Source organism: Pipistrellus kuhlii, unplaced genomic scaffold (assembly GCF_014108245.1).
Source record: "Pipistrellus kuhlii isolate mPipKuh1 unplaced genomic scaffold, mPipKuh1.p scaffold_m20_p_1, whole genome shotgun sequence".
NCBI classification, from domain to species: Eukaryota; Metazoa; Chordata; class Mammalia; order Chiroptera; family Vespertilionidae; genus Pipistrellus; species Pipistrellus kuhlii.
In genome coordinates, this window is record NW_023425404.1 from 15452287 (window position 1) to 15472610 (window position 20324).

The window sequence follows — 20324 nt, forward strand, 5'->3', positions numbered from 1 at the left end:
AAAAAAAAAAAAAGATACAGATGAGTGGGAGAAACCAAAATGGCGGCATAAGTAAACACCTGAACTTACTGCCTCCCACAACCACTTCAAAACTTTAACTAAAAGACAAAACAGACATCATTCAGAACCACAGGAAGGCTGGCTAAGACAAATTCTACAACTAAAAGGGAAGAGAAAAGCACACTGAGGAGGAGGTGCGGAAGTAAAGTATATAGGTACAGAGGCGCACAGGCGGAGAGGGCTGGCAACTGAGTACACAGCTGGCTTTTTCAATTCAGCAGAGAGACACAAGCTCCCGATTGCTCTGAACTCCAGTTCTGGGTGAGACTCTGGGGACCCAGATTCATATGGGGAGAAATTGGACTGTCTGGCTTGGGGTGGACCTCGAGGACAGCTTTTTCCCAGAGGTGCTTGCAGTCATTACCAAGGGACACTGAGACCTGGGGACCTCTTAGGGAAGGGCTGGTGGGAAGCCATTGTATTCGCTCTGCCCCAAGATCCCGCCCCACCCCAGCTGTGTGTAGAGGCTTTTGCATATGAATGGCCTGGTCCTTTGAAATCTAAACTTACCTAACAAACTGCAGCTGACCCAGAACATCCAAAAGAAGGCCAAAGGCTCCACAAAAGCTTGCATTGCTTCACAGCTGGGCCTCATCTGGGCACCTCCAAAACCCAAACAAAGAAGAGGAATCTGCAGATCTCTCTGTAGCTCCTGCTGGGTGGCCTCAGGCAGAGGCTAAGTTAGCACCTCCTTGGAGAACCAAGAGCCAGTGTACCCAGGGGTCAGAGTAGGACCATCCAGATTACAACTTCTCAGATCCAAAAGGAACACACTCAGGGGGCAGACTCAGTGAGCACCAAAGCTCCACAGAAGCAAGTCTTACCTCATAAGGATGTCTCCAGCACAGAAGTTCTCCCATCGTAGACACAGCTGATCCTCACAGCCAATTGGCCTGGAGGTCAATTCCTCCCAGTGATACCAACAACAATCAAGGCTTAACTACAATAAGACTGTGCACATAGCCCACAAAGGGGTGAAAAGAGTGTCCACCTCAGGTAACTGGGGAGGCTGAGCCACTGGGCTCTAAAGGACACCTAGCACACAAAGCCACACTATCAACTCAGTGAAGCAGCCAAAATATGGAGACAAAGAAACAGGTCACAAATGAAAGAAATGGAGGAAAGCAAACGACTGGATATAAAGTTCAAAACCATGGTTATAAGGTTTTTCAAGAATTTTCTAGAAAAGGCCAATAAATTTAGTGAGACCCTCGAGGATATAAAAAAGGACCAACTAGAAATTAAATATACACTGACTGAAATAAAAAATTATATACAGAGATCCAACAGCAGACTAGAGAATCACAACAATCAAGTCAAAGATTTGAAATACAAAGAAGCAAAAAACACCCAACCAGAAAAGCAAAAAGAAAAAAGAATCCAAAAATATAAAGATAGTGTAAGGAGCCTCGGGGACAACTTCAAACCTACCAACATCTGATTATGGGAGTGCCAGAAGAAGAGAGAGAGCAAGATACTGAAAACCTACTTAAAGAAATAGTGATAGAAAACTTTCCCTGCCTGGTCAAAGAAATAGACTTACAAGTCCAGGAAGCACACAGACCCCAAACAAGAGGGATCCAAAGAGGACCACACCAAGACACATCATAATCAAAATGCCAAAAGCAAAAGACAAAGAGAGAATCTTAAAATCAGCTAGAGAAAAACAGTTAGTTACCTACAAGGGAGAACCCATACGATTGTCAGCCGTTTTCTCAACAGAAACTATGCAGGCCAGATGGGAGTGGCAAGAAATATTCAAAAGTGATGAATATCAAGAACCTACAACCAAGATTACTCTATCCAGCAAAATTATCATTCAGAATTGAAGGTCAGATAAAGAGCTTCACAGATAAGAAAAAGCTAAAGGAGTTCATCACTGCCAAACCAGTATTATATGAAATGCTGAAAGGTATTCTTTAAGAAGGGGAAGAAGAAGAAAAAAAGGTAAAGATAAAAATTATGAACAACAAATACGTATCTATCATCAAGTGAGTCTAAAAATCAAGTGAATAAAAAATCTGATGAACAGAATAATCTGGTAAATATAATAGAATGAGGGGCATAGAAAGGGAGTGGACTGACAATCCTCAGGAGGAAAGGGGTGTGGGGGGTGCAGGAAGAGACTGAACAAAAATCATACGATGAGGCCAGTGGGGTTGGGGGTAAGGGCATGGGGTGGGGTGGGAACTGGGTGGAGGGGAGCTATGAGGGGGAAAAAGAGGAACAACTGCAATAATCTGAACAATAAAGATTAAAAAACTAAGAAAGACTTTTTTTTAAGTGGCTAGGAGGGCTGAAAACACACACACACACACACATACACACACACAAAGATACAGATAAGTGAGTGTGGACCTTATTTGGATATTGATTCAAATGAACAGAAAAGCATATTTAAGAGATAATCAGGGTGATTTGAATGTTGATTGAATTATAGTATATGAAGGAATGAATTATTGTTAATATTCTTTCATTGTGATATAGTATTATAGTTAGAGTTTTTGTGAGTCATCGTCTTTTTAGAGATATGTATGAAAATATTTACAGATGATAAAATACAATATCTGGGAAGGAAGTGGAGGATAATATAGGGAGAATAAATGTTGATGGATGCAGACTTGACTTGCTGTGTATAGATGGTGTGCTGAAGAGTTGTGTACCTGAAGCCTGTATAATTTTGTTAACCAGTGTGACCCCAATGAATTCAATAAAAAGGAAAAAAAAAATACAATGTCTGGATTTGCTTCAAAGTAATCTAAGTGGAGGACTAGGGGCATGAGTGGAAGAAATGAGATTGGCCTGGAGTTTTTCATTGTTGATAAACTGGATGAAGGTTCATGGAATTCATCACACTATTCTCTCCTTTTTGTGTATATTTGAAAGTTTTCATAATAAAGAAAAGGCTTTTTTAAGTGAAAAGACTCAAAGATTAAGAGGAACCCAAATTATTATAATTTCTATAATCTTAGAATAGAAAGATCTTTTTCATCCTGACACCAGAGATAGAAACCACAACAATAGATTAGCTACAAAAGGTATAAAATTTAGCAGATTAAAACCATTGTCTTTTCATAATGAAAGGCATTTGACAAACATGACAGAAAAATAGATAAATATCCTTAATATTTTTTAAAAACACACTCTTCCATGTCAGACAGTAAGGTAAGGGGGGGGGGGGGAAACTACCAACCTTATTTTAAAAATTAGCAAAATATCTGTCCAGATAATTCCCAAGAGAACAAGAACTAATGACTAATGTAGGATGGGCAGGTACGATACAGGATACCCATTAAGTTTACACTTCACATAAATAACAAATAATTTCAGATAATAACAAATGATTTCTTATTTGGAACATCCTTACACTGAAACATTATTTGCTGCTTATCTAAATTCAAATTTATGCAAATTACATTATTTCACATTAGATCATTCAAAATTTACACTATGCAATGACATTCCAATTTACCCAATTTATAATCTAGGCAAGCCTACGTCAGTATTTTTATTTGCCAACCCTAACTAATGGCCAATAAGTTTGAGAGAATAATCGACCTCATCCCTTGTCATCCAGAAAGAGCACACACAGTGTGAAGAGCAGAAGAAGCCGGGGCATCGGAGAGGAACACCAGTGCCATGAGGCAGAGGTGGGAAAGGGACCCTCGAGTGCACCTGGCCCTGAGCTGGTGGGGGAAGCCTGGCCTCAGGGTTTTGGGAGGGCAGGAGGTAGGCGGCCAGCACTTGCAGTGAAGGTCAAAGTGTGGCTAAAGGTCCCTGCACATGTTCCGCAGGGAAATGAAAATCGTCATGAGCAGCATGAAGCAGAGGACCCCTTCCCAGAAGCATCGCTTTTATTATTTACTCTTAAAACTCTGTTGTGATCTATACATTTCTATTTTTATGGAAAACTTTAATATATTATGGATACATACAAAAAGGAATTTTAAAATCCATGTACACACCTCCCACGCTAGAGACATAAAACATTGCCAGCCAATATGTTTCTCTCCCTCCTGCCCTCACAACTCCTAATTTCCTCACAAATTTTACATATGTATGCACCCCTAAACAATAGTTTATGCATGCATTCAACCTTTATGTAAATGGCGGCATAATGTATATTTTCTTCTACAATTTATCTTCTTTCATTCCAGATTTTATTATGAAATTTATTCATAATGAGTATAGCTTTAGATTAGTCATTTAGAGTGCTGAGTAATATTCCCTTATGTGAATATATCATAACATATATTTCTAGTTTCCTGTTGATTAGTATTTAGCCAGTTTCTAATTTTTTTTACTACTATCAAAAATGCTGCTGTGAAGGTCCTTAAATATGTCTCTTGGTACATATTTATGTTTTAATATGTTAAAACATATGAGAGAGAGAGAGAGAGAGAGAGAGAGAGAGAGAGAGAGAGAGAGAGAACGCGCGAAAAACATCAATGTGAGAGAGAAACATTGATCAGTTGCCTCCCACATGATCCCAACTGGGGATTGAATCTACAACCTTGAGTATGCGCCTGAGCATGAATTGAACTGGGGGTCTTCCGGCACACTAGACAACACTTGACTAACTGGCCCACACCAGCCAGGGCTCTTGGTATATATTTAAGTGCATTTCTCTAGGGTGTATATATGGGACTGGAATTACAAAGTCAAAGAATGTGTGCAGCTTCAACTGCAGTTCTACAACATGAATGTACTAATGTATATTCCCACGAGCAGCAATAAATACATTTTTTTACAATTATGTCCTGTTGAGGTAAATTGAAAACTCTCCTTTAAAGCCAACTGAGTTCAAAGTGTCCTGAAAATGAGTAGGAGGCCTGGTACTAACAGCTACTAACCCTAAAAATCAGCCCAATGTGAACACAGGCCAACTATGGCGATTCAATCCCAGGGCGACCTGTGGGTCAGGCTGGACTGAGACAGGTGTAGAGCTTTCTTTAAAAATCATGCACATCTTAGTCTTTATTCCTTTCCTCTAAGATTAAACAATGCTCATGGTAAACAAATTTATTTTAGTAATTACTAAGACACATTTCAGAAATGAAACATCCGATTTTTCTATATAACAACCAGCTTTTTTTGCTTTTTGTTTGTTTGTTTTTTATACAATGGGAATTATATATTGTGGCTTGCGTTTTACTTCTTTTACTGTTCAATATTTTTTTTACAAGGAAAGAAACAATCTGCATTTATTGAAAATTCTATTATTCAATAAACATTTACTAAGCACCTGTTCTTGGGCAGGACGGAGTCTATAAAGAAAATTAAACAACTCCACCATGAAGAGACTCCCACTCTAAAAGGAAAGAAACTAATAGACACAGGTCATAATAATGCCTTTTCTCCCCTCCACCTCCCTCCCATTTATCAATCACCTTCTATGAGCCAGGTACTGTACTAGACCCTTAATGAGCGGGGGGGGGGGGGGGGGGGGGGGGGGGGGGGGAACAGAACAATGGCCCCCAGGTCCTAATCCTAATACTGCTGTGTTACTTGGAGGAATTAAGGTTGCTAATCTTAAGGCAGCTAACCTTCAGATAGGAAACCAGTCTGGACTCTCTCATTGGGCCCAAAGTAATGGATCACAACCTCCGGAAACGAAAGGAGAGTCAGAACCATGGAGATGCAGCATGAGAAAGGAGGGACTGCCTCTGGGGCTTTGCAGGTGAAAGGGGCTGTGAGCTCAGAAATGGAGGCAATTTCTAGAAAACAGATTTTCCCCTAAAGCTTCCAGAAAGGAACTCAGCTCTGCTGATTACTTAACCCGTTGAACGCTGTTCATTGAAAACTCTCCTTTAATGTGTGTTGTTTGTGGTATTTATGACAAACAGGAATAGGAATGAGAATCCAGGACATCCCACTTGGTACTTCCCACCTCTCTGGAACGTAAATGCTGTGACCTCCAGTGGACAAATTGGAGAACCAAGGACTCAAAAGGTTAAATTGCTCGCCCAGGCTCGCCGTGGCAGAGCCAGACTCCCTTTGGTTCTGGGTGCCTCCGAGGCTGTGCCCTGAGTCTGCCCACTACCCTCCTACCTTTGATGGCTGCATTACAGGGCAGACCAGACAGGAATCACAGCGCTCTAGGAGTGAGCGAGCACAGGGTCAATCTGCCTGCAGGGAGGCTGGGAGGGCTGTGTGGAGCCATCGGAGCCTTCCAAAGGGAGGGCAGAATTTTGACAGAGATGGGGAAGGAAGAAAGATCAGGAAATGCAGCAAGGTTCGGTTTAGCCGAAGTCTGGGGCACGTGGGATTGGAGGATGTTCGTTGAGAAGTAAGCCTGGGCACGCTGGTGAGAGACCAACCCTGTCCAATAAGATAGCAGCTAGCCACAGGGAGCTATGAACATTTACATTGAAACTAATTAAAATCAAGTTAAATTAGAATCCCAGTTCTTCCGACTCATACTAACCATATTTAAACCTTCAACAGCCCCGCGTGCAGGTAGAGAGCATTTCCTTCCCGGCAAAAAGGTCTCGTGGCAGTCGTCTCTGAGCAGGTGAGTGACACTGCATTCCTGACGGAGAGATCGTGTCCCTTCATAACACTCTCCACCTCGCCCTCTTACTGTCTACTTTGGTGTACTCTCCCCAGAGGCTTTGCAGAATTTTTCAAGAACAGATGCACAACAAATAGATACACACACACACACACACACACACACACACATTTAAAACTCCCAGCAGTTTCTAGAGATGTTGATCTATTCCTAAAAAGAAGCCACTCCAGGAAGTTGTGTAGTTTTTCTCTTCTGTCAATACTGGGGGGGAGGGAGTGGGTCCTTTTAGATAAACAGTTATAATTACCAGATCGACAATAGAGTGTAAGGTGGTTTTTAAGGGGGATGGCCTACCACTCACATTTGTAGATTCTCTGTCAGGTTTCAAAGCCCTGACACATGGTCTCCTGGAACCTGGTTCGTTCCTCGCCCTCTCTGGTGGTGGGAGGGGACGAGTGGCCTTTTCTGCTCCGTAGAGGTTGCCCCATGCTGGCTCCAATAAAAGGAGTCTGAAATCCACCCGGGAAACATCCAGGAAGTGCACAGAGCGCCTCACCTATCAAGCTTAGCGGTCTGCCAAAAGGTAAGATGAATTGTGACCTAGGCATTCATTTGAGAATGATGTCAGTTGCAAATGGAAATCCAATTAATTGCGATAATGACCAATGTTGCTCTGGGGTCTTCACGGGGCTTTTGGAAGTGTCTGTGGAGATCCAATCCTCTTACCTCCTGGGTAACTCGGGATTCGTGCGGCATGTACAATGCTAACTCTGTTTGGCAGGCCTCCCCAGCAGGTCCGATCGATTTCTCATCCGCAACTCAACCCTTGTCCTCTCCCAAACAGCTCCGCAGTGACAAACGCCGGAGGAGGGGGCCCTCCACATGGACATCCCCCTCCGCCACCAGCAATGCCAGGAACTTGGCTGCTTGAACAATAGATCTCTATGTGGTTGGGAGAGAAAGGGTGCCCTGTACCTGCTAAGCAGGGCCGTGCCTCCTCCCCCAGCCTCTGAGAAGGGGGGTGAGGAGGAGGTCGGTATGAAGACAAGGCATCAAACCAGAAATCGCCTCCCCTGCCCCCACTGGCAAATAAGGCTTCTGACCCAGGCCTCAGAGAGTGAACTTTTCTGCTCTGCAGGGCTGGGCGCTCAGATGTCCAGGCTGATTCCTCTGAGCAAGGGAGAGGGAAGACTGCCCGCAGCCAGCTCAGCTTTACATGAGCCCTTTGGCCAGCTGGGGTAGACATTTATGCCAGGGCCTGGGCCTGCTCTGGGTCGAACGGGCCAGGAATTAAAACAAAGCCAATAATCACTCCCCAAGGTGGCGCTTTAGGTGGGGCCACAAGCACATCTGGAAAGCGGGTGGAGGGAGCAAGAGGCAAGAAAAGAGTTCCCATTTAGGGAATTTTTGTTTGACCTGAAGTGCAAAGAATTTAATTATAATTTCTGGTTCGTGACGCATTCAAACCGGTACACGCAGGGCCCGCCTTTATTTTTTATTGAATCGGCTATTAGGCCTTTACTCATGAACAAATACCTTCAAACTCACCACCACCACCCCCCACCAGGAAAAGAAGTAAAGTACTTACCCCACCAACTGGTCATGTCCCCCCCAATCTATTCCCGGCCTCACCCTTATTTTTCCCTGAATCCTGTGCTCACCATTACCTTGCCTTTTTTTTATGTAGTTTTACTGAAGCTATATGTACTCCTACACGTGTTATCCTTTCATTTCAGCTACCTATAAGTTTATAAAAGCTGCTGTGCTGCATCTTTTGGTGCATTTCTTTTACTTACTATCACATTACCAAGATTCGTCTGTATTTTTGCATGCCACTGAGCTTAATTCTCCGCTGTGTGAATACATCACAGCTTATTCATCTGCCAGCTGATGGGCAGTTGGATTCTTTCCAGGCTCGTGGTATTGTGGGCGAGCGTTTCTCTTGGGCATGCCTACCTAGGAGTGGAATCGCCGGGCCATAGAAATGTGCCCGTTCAATTTTCAGAGGTAATGAGACCATATCAAAGTGTTTTCCATTTGATTGCATCTCCTACAGTTTCTGAGATGATTGTTTCCTCCTCCTGTCCTCCTCAGTTTTGTTTCTTTAAATTACACATGTCAGACCTATCAAAATGTTTAAACCTAGTTCTTGACCTAACTCCTGATTAGCATCTCAGATAAATCCCCCGTGTGGAAAAGAAGGCTTCGTGTCAGGCACACCAATCATCAGAGAGACATCTGTGCAGACACAAGTTCCCAACCCTGACCCTGACATGAGGCAGGCTAGCCAAAAGGAAGGGGACTGTCTAGAAGCCGCTTCACATTTGGCAAATGCAAGGTAAAAAGAAAATAAAGGTTTAGGGTGCAGCGAATGCCTGTTTCCCATCCAAGTCTGCCTGCGCTCCTCCTCTAAACCTTCCATAACCAACACACACTCTTATTTTTTAAACAAAGAACAAAGGCCTGAAAATGAGAAAAGAAATCACTTGTACGTAACCAATTTCAGGTTCACATGAGAGCAGGGGGTCCAGCCTGGAAATCACTGCACAGTCCAATTCATTGCAGTAAATATTTACAGAACGCTTGGCAGTGTGACCAATAAGATCTCTATTCTGCCCTCAAGGGTCTTTTCGAGCTTGTTCACTTAACAAGACGGGATCATGCATGAAGTGCCGAAGGGGCCGGAGAGGGCTAAAAAGATGCAGATGCTGGCCCAATTTCAAGATGCTCACTGTAGAAGGATTAGTAGAAATTAGAACACAAGAGCACCAGATACAGGAGTTGTTAGGAGGTGAGTATGATGATGCTACCAGTAGGGAAGCTCCTAGAGAGTGACGTGGGAGCTGGATTTTGCAGGATGAACCAAGTAAGGAACAAGAGGCAGGACAAATAGAGAATAGACCTAAAACTATTTTTTTAATGTCTTACTCAGTCTTCTGGACCTTCCCAATCTCTCATATTTCTCAAACTTCTTCCATCTATTTCCTGCCTCCACCACCAGAAAAGTGGTACCCACAGGCCTTGATGAAACATGCGTTTATTTATTCATTCCACAAACACCTACAAAGTCAACCCCTTGTGCTGAGCTCTGGGGATACACCGACAGACAAGATGGGCACGGTTCCTGCCCTCACTCAGCCCCCAGGTTTCAAGGGCAGAGAGGGGATTAGACAAAGACGGGCAGTTGGGTTGGCCTGACCATCAGCCAGACTCTAGTGGCCTCGGAGAGTCCTGCCACCTTCCCCCTCCCCGCAATCCCATCCTCCCTATAAAACGTTTTCAGTAAATTTTACAGAATTAAAGAAATGGCTGATGCCAAAACTGGCTTGGCTCAGTGGCTAGAGCATCGGCCTGTGGACTGAAAGGTCCCGGGTTCGATTCTGGGCAAGGGCATGTAACTTGGTTGCGGGCACATCCCCAGTAGAGGGTGTGCAGAAGGCGGCTGATTGATGTTCCTCTCTCATCAATGTTTCTGACTCTCTGTCCCTCTCTCTTCCTCTCTGTAAAAAATCAGTAAAATATAAAATAAGAAAATTAAAAATTAAAAAGAAAGAAATGGCTGCCTCCTTGGTCATTAAAAGGATCCTAACCATGTCCCAGGTATCCATGCTGCTCAGAGCTGAGAGATCAAAATACTCAGGTGCTTCCTACATAATAGCCTCCCATCTGATACCCAATCGCGGCTGGTTTCCAGCGTCAGACAAATGTCAGGAATTTTATGAAGGCAGGAAGCAAATGAGGGGGCAAGGATTGGGGTCTAGGCCTCAGGGGAGCTCAATTAGTGAGCCAGATAAAGTTAAACCAAAAGGGCGTGCTCTCAGTTTCCTAGAAAACCAGCTGGAAAAGATGCCAATCCTTAAGCTTCTGTCACTCAAAAGATTAACAGGAGAGTCCAAGGGGTGCCCGAGGGAACACTGCAGCACGCCAGATGTTTCTGCTCCTCCTCTGACACTGCCACTCGTCACCAGAGCCACACCTCACAGGCCACCAAGGAGCCACAGGAGAGAAGTGCGGTCTTTGTAATAGGTCAAAACTCAAAGACAGCACCCTTAGTATCCAAAAATATTGTGACTAACTCTCTCTTACAAACTCGCCTGATGCATCTGGGTTCGGTACTTTCTCGTTGGGCTACCTCTGCCTTTAACAGCGACGGCAGCCCTGGTGTGAGGCACACTCCCTGCAGCTGCTTGGTGGTGCGGCAAGCACGCAACCTGTAAACCCACACACACCGAGCTGCAAACGCACCGTGAGTGTTTCAAGCAAGACGTGTTGCCTCCCTGGGTCTCACGTGCAAAAGGTTCTTATGAGCAGAAGCCATCCCAAGCATTCATAAAGGGTAGCCTTGTGGTTGCCTATAAATGCACTCAGGGAACCACATGATCGGGACAGCAGCTTCCCCTGGGTACTTTCTCAACACACACATGGGGAGGGGGTGTGCGTGGGGGGAGATGCAGGTGGGACACACACAAGCCCAGTCACCGTGCCTATGTATGTTCTCTCACTTCTATGGAACTGAAAACCAAAGACGTTGAAGGGAAACCTAACCCATACCCTGCCCTTTCCCCTAAAAGTTGCTTCCTCCGATTTCAGGAGTCGGGAAAGGAGAGCCATATGGCTTAAGACGCTAGACATGCCCAGCGGCAAATAAGCCCCCCACCATTTGTCTCCAGGCCCCTCGTGTGGGCGGGCAATCCAGGTTTCAGTCGGGGTGCTCTGGTCTGCATCTCTTTCCTGACTGTTCCTAATTATTGGAGGGAACGCCGTGGCTCTCCTGACCTCCGAGTTTAAGAGCTGCGGGTCCTAATATCAAACCGAGCAGCTTCATTTAAAAGGCATCCTCAACTGCATCCATAAAAGTCACTCCCGGAGCCCTTACTAGCCCCGACTTTGGAAAAGCCTGCTGTCGAGGATTTATGACACGCCCTGGATCTAATCTGCGGCACTTTAGCTGCTGCTGTTGCACATCTGGTCATAAAAGCAAGGGCCGGCCCAACACGGGGACAAACACTTTTCTTTCCTAAGTGGCTGCAAATCTGATCTCGCAGTGATAGCCAGGCTCGGATGCAATCAGCCAGCATCTGGGCAGTCGTGAAAGCTCGTCAAACTTTGCAAGGCTTTTGCTCTCCACACGACAGCCATAAAGGCGATTCTCATATAGCAAGAGCTACGCATAAAGAACCTGCCATGTGAACAGGTGGTCACGAGGCTAGGCCTAAGGATAGCCAGGAAAGCACGCGTTGATTAAGGAGCCAACTTTGTTTTTTACGAAGGTCCTCGCTATACTTCGTGGACTCCCAAGATGTCAACGGAGGCGAGCAGCTACCCAGAGAGGCCACGGGCCAAGCCCTAAGCTAATTCTTGGCCGGAGATTGTCTGAATACAATTTGGCCAATTGTTTGGTCACATGAACAACGAGGTGGTTTAGTACTACTTTTTAAGGCAGTGGAATTCTTCATTAGAGCCATTGGGGGGCTGGAGGTGGAGGAGAATAATCTAGACCAAAAAAATGGATACAATGCTGCCGTTCCAGGAGAGCTGACAATGCCCTGTACAGCCTGTCCTGTGCACAGAATTGGCACGTTTCACATCGTTCAGAATCTCCAATCAGACCAAGGTTCAACAAGGATTCCAAGCTCCCAGCCCCAAGCCCCGAGGGGGGAAAGAGACCCTTGCACGCTGCGCACCTCCTTTCTACCACCTCGCCACAGCGCCCCCCCCCCCCCCCCCAACCTCCTCCCTCCTCCAGCCTCCTCCAGGGCTGTAGCCAGCAGGAGGGCGCATTAAAATTATCTGCTGTGGGTTTTTACGAGCAGCGATCGCTTTTTAAAAACAACACAAGGTCCTTGTGTGGCTCCTGGGTAACCTAAAACGCTGGAGGCAGAGCTGCCCCCCGCCGCCTGCCAAGAAGGCCAGCGCTCCGGGAGCGGGCGCGGGCGCGGGCGCGGCGTGAGACCGCAGGCAGCCCCGCCGGGGCGGAGAGCAGCGGGAGCGAGACGCCCCGGGAGGAGAGACCTGTGAAGAAGACCCATCATCAGTGACAGTTCGGGTTGGGGGGGGGGGGGGCGGCTAGGCAGAGTCGCTGCTGCAAGAAAGGGCTGGGGGCGGGGGACAGACAATGGGAGAAATTTTTATTTCAGCAACTTCGCCAAGAAGCCCTCGGGAGACTGGGAAGGGGGTGGGATGGGGGGGGGGGCAGGTCTGACACCTCCCTTCCTCTTTCCCCCTCCCCCCTTCCCCCTCTCCCTGACCCCCGGGGATGAGAGCGAGCGACCCCGGGGTCCCCCGGCAGGTAGGCGCGGCGGGGGGCGCACTTACCCGGGGGCCGGTGGTGCGGTGGCCGCGGGCCGGGGACAGCTGCACCAGCACGAGCAGCAAGTGGGGCGTGAGCAGGCGGGCGCCGCGCGCGGGCAGCATGGTGCCAGCGGGCTGCGGGCCGGGGTCGCGGGCTCCGCCGGGCGCACGGCTGCGCCTGCCTCGCTGCCTTCCTTCCCTCGGGGGCCCCGGCGGGGGCGGGGGCGGGGGGCGGCCGGCGGCGGGGGCGCAGCGCGGGCTGGCGGGGGCTGCGGGCGGGGCGCGCGGGCATGAACCGCGAAGCGGGCAGCTGGGGCGCGAGCGTGTGCTCCGCGCGCAGCGGTCGCTCGCTCGCTCGCTCTGCTGGACCGGTCCCGGCAGCGGCAGGTTGGTTTCCAGAGCCCGGGCCATGGGAATTCCCGTTATAAACCCCCTGAGGGGGGCGGGGCGGAGCCCGGGGGCCCTGATTGACGGGCCGAGAGGCCCGTAGCAGCCGCCCCTCTGGCAGGTGAAGACCAATGGGAGAGAAGGGAGAGGGGCGGCTCGCGGTCAAACCCCCCCCCAACCCCCACCCCAGAGGAAGGACACACAGTTGGTCCCCTGCAGTGGGCTCTGGCAGAGACCTGGATCCAGAGGAACTTTCTGCCCGCCCTGCTGTCTGTCCCAGGAAGCCTCAGAGAGCTAACAGCAATGCCTTAGGCACCTATAGGTTTCAGCACCGGTGCCACAACAGCCCAGTGAAATAGGCAGGGAAAGTCTCCCAGCCTCATTTTTCTGATAAGGGTACTGGGGCGCTGAGGCGCCAAGGAATCTGCTTACCCGCTATGTCAACACCAGGAAGAACTGGGAAGTCACTGGATGACCCCTACAGGGTAGGCTGTTACTGGCGTGGAGAGAGGGGAGTGGGGAGTGGGCACATTAACTTCTTTCAAAGAAGCTTCCAGAGGTGACACCCAAGTCCTACAGAGGTTGTCCCACGACCAGACAAGTATCAGAGAGACAAGGTGAAGCTCTGCTGAGCATCTGCCTCCTGGGAGGGCCCCTTGGGTGTGGAATAATGGCCCACCAGTGGCCTGTGGTGGATCTGGGATTGGAACCCAGGCATTCCGGGCCCCGACCTTGAGCTGAAGGGCCAAGGGATAGCCACTCTGTGGCCTGGGAGCCCTGGGAGAGGGGTCAGAGGTGCTGGGTCTCCTGGTGGGGGAGAGGGAGTCTGTGGATGCAAAGACCCCAGAGATGGGTCAGAGGAGGGAGGGGAGACCTCTCCCGGGTGCCTGACTCACTTGGATAGGACAGTTCACACCAGTTCCAAACCAGTACATTCGCCCAGGGGAGCCAGGTTTCTCTCTTTGTGTGGGGCACAGCCCTTAGAGTTCCCTCCCGTTGGTATGGACCACCCACTTCACAAGAAAAAATTCTTTTCCCGGCCAGACTAGAAGCAGCACCAACGCTTAACTCCTCCTTGTCTGGGCCTGTGAGGCCCTGACAAAGGTTAGCTCTGCCCCCTACGACTTCCCTCCTGGGTTGTATGAACAAGCTTTCCACCTTGTAGTCAGTTACTCTTCCAGAGAGCAAGCCCGACTGCACCACTCCCCGCTTAAAAGGCTTCAGCTCTCCCCGGCACCCTCAGACCGAAAAGCCTGGACTTGATGCCGGGGCACTAACAGTGTACGTGTAGTTCTCCAAACAAAAAAAAGAACACCTCTAAGAGAACTGCCTAGCTGCCTCTGCTGGGACACAGTGAGGTGGTCAGACCTGCTCTCTGGAGCTAGACAGGATGAGTTCAAATCCTGGGTCTGCCACCTAGTGGTATAACCTTGCATGAGTCACTTTACTTGTCTGGGGTCCAATTTTCCCCGCTGTCAAAGGGATAAAAATACCATCCACCTCATGATTTGTTTTCAGGGTTTAAAAAAAAAAAAAAGATGGAGTATATAAAGCCCTTAGAATGATTACATTGGGAATATCACCATCTGGCAAGTAGTAAATAGATTCAACTTCACTGGAAGTAAACGGACACTCTATGAGATTGTGACTTGCCTGCCTTCATTTGGCTGGTGAATGACATTCGAGATTTCTTCAGTGCCTCTGAGGGAACTGAGACTGCTGAGCTCTACTGAGCTCCAGGGAAATAGCGTGGAAACAGCAAGGGTCAGTCCTTCCTGGAAACAGCCCTTGCAACCTGGCATCCTGGGAACCCACCCAGCTGGCCTGTGACACGTGTCCAGTACTACTGTGCCTCATGCAGCACTCACATCAATTCCCATGTGCCCACCTGAATGTTTACCCAACCAGGGCTCGGCAGGATGGAAATGTTACCGCTGGGCTCAGGTTTGTCCTGACTCTACCACCTGGCTATATGCACCCCCTCTCTGGCTGGTCAACTTCTTTTTGTTGCTGGAATTATTGAGAAATCAGTTGGAGTAAGTAAATATGCTTGAGATGGCCCCCAGTCTCTGGCAGCACCAACTGCTCAGGGAAAAGGCATTGCAATAGTCCTTTCCATCCACACCACCACATGCTGTCTTCCCAGCCAGACTACTTACTTCCAAGTAGTCTCTGGTCCAAAAGTCTACATTAGTCTGGATTGCAACCATGTAGCTCAGTTTAAAATATAAGCGACCGCTTTCCAGTTACTTTGCTCAGCAAGTATTTTCTTTCCCTCTGGTTGGCATGCGGGTCCTGTCAAAACCATGGCCATCGTTCAGATGATGCATTTTCTTCTCCCAAGTCCAGAAAAGGTTAGAAATTGCAGAGGACTATTAGTCCCAAACAGCGTCTCTTTGCCAGGCTCGATATTTAGATCCAAGCAAAAAGTGAAATTGACGTTTCTTCTTTCCCTGGAGCCCAGGCTTATAAATAAATCTGGCTATCCCAGCATCTGGTCTGTCCAGTTTCAGCCGTACCTCTGGTCCTGTGGGACTTCTATTTGCAAGCGGATATTTCAGTAGAAGAAAAATAATACTGTATATCCCATATTGAGGCCTAAGGGCCTCGAATCTTTAGTACTCGCTAGGAATGCCCATTTCAAAGAAGTCTGTTTCTGTGTCATCCAGAGGAAGCTTGCCTTGTCTTGTCCACAGGGATAAAACCTCCCTGTTCATCCCTTTTAAATGTTTTTGTTTGTTTGTTTGTTTGTTTGTTTACAGAAAGAAAGGGAGAGGGATAGAGAGTTAGAAACATTGATGAGAGAGAAACATTGGTCAGTTGCCTCCTGCACACCCCCTACTGGGTATGTGCCCACAACCAAGATACATGCCCTTGACTGGAATCAAACCTGGGACTTTTCAGTCCGCAGGCTAACTCTCTATGAATGAGCCAAACTGGTTAAGGTTCCTCATTCATTTTAACAAGCGCTTTGATGCATCTCCTGTGCCCAGCACATGCTCATCATTGTGAGGGACTTTTAGATGCACACCCTGCCCTCTGACAGGTGACAGTCTAATTACACAGGAGACAGACACTTGGGGACCATACTTGAGAGCGAAGCCTGAGATGTGTTATAGGCACTCAGAGAGCGGAGACCCGCTATAGATCTAATGGGTAGGTGAGGTCTCGTGGAGAAGGTAGATGTGGAATAGGGCTTTGAAGAAAGGGCTTCTATAATATAAATATACCTTGATTTATGTCTACTTTCCTTGTGACAACAGCTACCAACAGAAAAAGGTGAGTTGTATCTAAGGTCCGACTCTTTTCAAATAAGCTACTGAGCTCAGAAGCCTGGGACACCAAAATTCCTGGGTTCTGTTTCTAAGTGCAATAAAATCAGAAAAAGACAGATACAGTATAATCTCACTCGAAGTATTGGCTGGGGGGTTGAGGGGTATTATTAGTCCCATTATGCAGAGGAGGATCACCCACAGAAGTTAACCTTACCAGGTCAGCCCTTAAATTTTAGATACGCATGACAACTCTCTCTCTCTCTCTCTCTCTCTCTCTCTCTCTCTCTCTCTCTCTCTCTCTCTCTCACACACACACACACACACACACACACGGTAAATATGTGAGGTGATGGATGTGTTAATTAAGTCAATGGGGGAGTTAATTCACACTGTACACAGATATCAAACCACTTTAAATATCTCACAGTTTTGTTTGTCTCAATTAGGATGTAAATATGCATGACAAAGATAATTATAGTGACAATTTAAAAACTTATTTCTCTCTGTTGTCCCCAAACTCCCTTCCCAGTATAGTGTAGTTCCTTCTAACCTAGGGCCTTCTATTATAGTATCGCTCTGTCATTCTTAATGAGCAGCTTCTGCCTCGTGGTCCAAGATGGCTGCTCAAGTCTAGCCATCACATCTGTTTTCCAGTCAATGAAGAGGGGAAAGGGTAAAAGAAGAGCATGCCTCTATTTTTTGTTGTTGTTTTTGTTAATCCTCACCTGAAGGTATTTTTTTCATTGATTTTTAGAGAGAGTGGATGGGAAGGGGAGAGACAAAGAGAATCATCGTGTGAGAGAGACCCATTGATTAGTTGCCTCCTGCACTCACCCAAACCAGGTACGTGCAACCAGAGGACCTGCAACCAGTTATGTGCCCTTGACTGGAATCAAATCCTGGACCTTAGTCCTCACAGGCCGATGCTCTATCCACTGAGCAAAACTGGCTTTGGTGAGCATGCCTCTGTTTTTAAGAACACTTCCCAGAAGTCACATTTAATTTTATCTATTGACTAGGGTGTAGTCATATGACCACATCTACCTACAAAGAAGGCTGGGGAGGAGAATAGTCTTAGCTCAAGTAGGCCAAAGGTATTCAGCTAAAAAGCAGGGTTTATGTTGCTAAGGAAGAATAAAATACTGGAACAACTAGAGTAGGGGCTCTCATTATTATGACAGCTTGAGTTGCCAAATGAAAGAACATGGACAACAGAGTCCAGAAGATTCAATGTGGCTTCCCTCTAGCTCTGCATGTCCAGCTCAAAAATACTAATGGCCTTAGAGCCAGACACCCAGACTCTTTTTTTTTTCAAATGTAATTGACATTTAACATTGTATTTGACAAAGGTGTACAACATAATGATTGGATATTTGTATATATTTTGTGAAATGGTTACCACAATAAGTGTAGTTAACATCTGTCACCTCATAGTTACAACATTTTTTCTTGTGATGAGAACTTTTAAGATCTACTCTCTTAGCAACTTTCAAATATACAATACAGAATTGTTAACTATACAGCATAGCCTCCATGCTGTATATTCCATTCACAGAGTTTATTCATCTTATAAACTGGAAGTTTGTACCTTTCGACTCTCTTCACCCATTTTGCCACCTCCATCTGCCACCTTTGGCAATCACCTATCTGTTCTCTGTATGAGCTCAGTTTGTTGTTGTTTTGTTTTGTTTTGTTTTTAAATGTCATGTGTCAGTAAAACTATACAGTACCTGTCTTTTTCAGATTTATTTCACTTAGCATAATGCTCTCAAGGCCCATCCATGTTGTTACAAATGGCATGACCTCCTTATTTTTTATGGCTGAATAATATTTTATTGTGCATATATGCCACATTTTTTTATCCATTCATTCATCAGTGGACAGTTAGGTAGTTTCCACATCGTGGCTATTGTAAATAATGCCACAGAGAACATGGGTGCGGACACCTTTTCAAGTTAGTGTTTTGGTTTTCTTCAGATAAATACCAGAAGCAGAGTTGCTGGATCACATGGTAGTTCTGTTTTTACCCAGACTATTGATGCCACAAAAAATTTACTCCTGGTATTTTTCTCTTTTTAGACACCTTCAAGTGGGAAGAACCAAGAACAAACTTCGACAAAGCTCAAGCCACATGTGCCACGGTGGCAAGAAAGGAGCCTCTTAGAGAGACCAGTGGTCAATTATGATCACCAAAAATAATGCACATCTTTGTGAACATATTCTTGGCCATCTTCTGTATTCATGTTTCTGTTTCTTTCTCCTCTTCCATCTACCAGGGAATCTCTCTCTTCCCTCGGTTACTTTTCTGTGACGTGGTTTCAAAATTTGTAATAATCGTAGTAGTAGAAGGAGGAGGAGGAATAAGAAGTGGAGAAGAAGGAGGAGGAGGAGGAGGAGGAGGAGGAGGAGGAGGAGGAGGAGGAGGAGGAGGAGAGCTTAGCAAATGCCAAATACACAGACCTACACTCTGGCATTTACTCTATGAGGTAGAAGCCATTATTGTCCCCTACTCTATGAGGTAGATACCGCTCACTAAGAAAGAAACTGAGATTTTGGGGAGGCTACATAACTCACATAGCCAGAAACAACTATCAGACCAGAACTTGAACCCAATCTACCTTGTGCTACTAACAGCTGAATTTTTTTGCTAAGCACTTTTTCTGTGTTCTCATGTCCTCAGGCCCAGCCTATGGAGTCGGTATTATCAGTCCCATTATGCAGATGAAGAACTGAAGCTTAACCACAAAGATTAACCTTATGAAAGGTGATCCTTAAATTTTACACACACATCACAAGTTTTGGCATCCTCTTAAATCTATTGGTTTTAGGAGTCAGAAGCATATGCTATATTTGCACATTCTAGTTTGTGTATTACTAAAGGTTGCTCCTGTTTCCATGTGTATGAATTTTTCACACTCAACTGCTTTGATCTTCATTTGTGGGCTTCATTGGTTTGTATTGGTTATGCTGAACCCTAGGCTATTTCAAGGAGCCTTTTCACTGTCTTCACCATTGGGTACTGTGAAGGCCAAATATGTAATCACCACAGTTGGGTACTCCACAGAAAGCATTGCTAAAAGGACCTCTTTCATATAAAGCATCACCATTTGGTCCTAATCCATTTACACTGAGACAAAGTAGTCAATCAAACAAATTTCATTGCATCCCAACAGTGTACCTAGTATTGCACTAGCCACTGGGAACACAATAAGAACAAACGGAGCAGGTGACTAACCTCAAAGAGCTTACAGTTTAGTGGGAAGACAGACATTATGCAACTAATCCTACATAATAAAGAGGTAATATGCAAATTGACCATCATGCCCTCGTACAAGATGACCTCCCCCATGTGGTCACAAGATGGCCAACAGGGGATGGCAGTTGTGGGTGATCAGGTCAGCAGGGGAGGGCAGTTAGAGGTGACCAGGCTGGCAGAGAAGTAGTTAGGGGGTGATCAGACTAGCAGGCAGCAGGGGAGGGCAGTTAAGGGCAATCAGGCAGGCAGGTAGGTGAGAGGCTGGCGGCCAGCAGTCCTGGATTGAGAGAAGGATGTCCAACTGCCTGCAGGATCAGGCCTAAACCAGCAGTCAGACATCCCCCAAGGGGTGCCAGATTGGAGATAGTGCAGGCTTAGCTGAAGGACAACTCGCTCCCTTCCCCGCCTGTCCCCGTGGTGCATTTCATACACCAGGCCTATAGTCCTATATAATAAAAGCCTAATATGCTAAGTGTCCAGTCAGCCAGTTTTCTATTCAACCAATCAGAGCATAATTTGCTAATGATATGCAAAGGCTACT

At 46.5% G+C, this 20324-nt stretch overlaps 1 protein-coding gene across 9 annotated transcripts in view; it reads right to left on the minus strand.

Moving 5' to 3' along the window:
* SMOC1 (SPARC related modular calcium binding 1) overlaps positions 1–13271 on the minus strand; it is a 138201-nt gene extending 124930 nt beyond the window's left edge. For 4 of the 9 annotated variants that reach the window (XM_036432906.2, XM_036432897.2, XM_036432880.2 and 1 more), the window contains exon 1: positions 12890–13268. In XM_036432906.2, coding sequence (XP_036288799.1) covers positions 12890–12988 — 99 coding nt within the window. In that variant the 5' untranslated portion in view covers positions 12989–13268. Of the gene's footprint in view, positions 1–7300; positions 7346–12889 lie in introns of those variants that run through there. The other 5 variants (XM_036432923.2, XM_036432915.2, XM_036432886.2 and 2 more) reach the window with 3 other exon arrangements.
* Positions 13272–20324: the final 7053 nt, after the last annotated feature.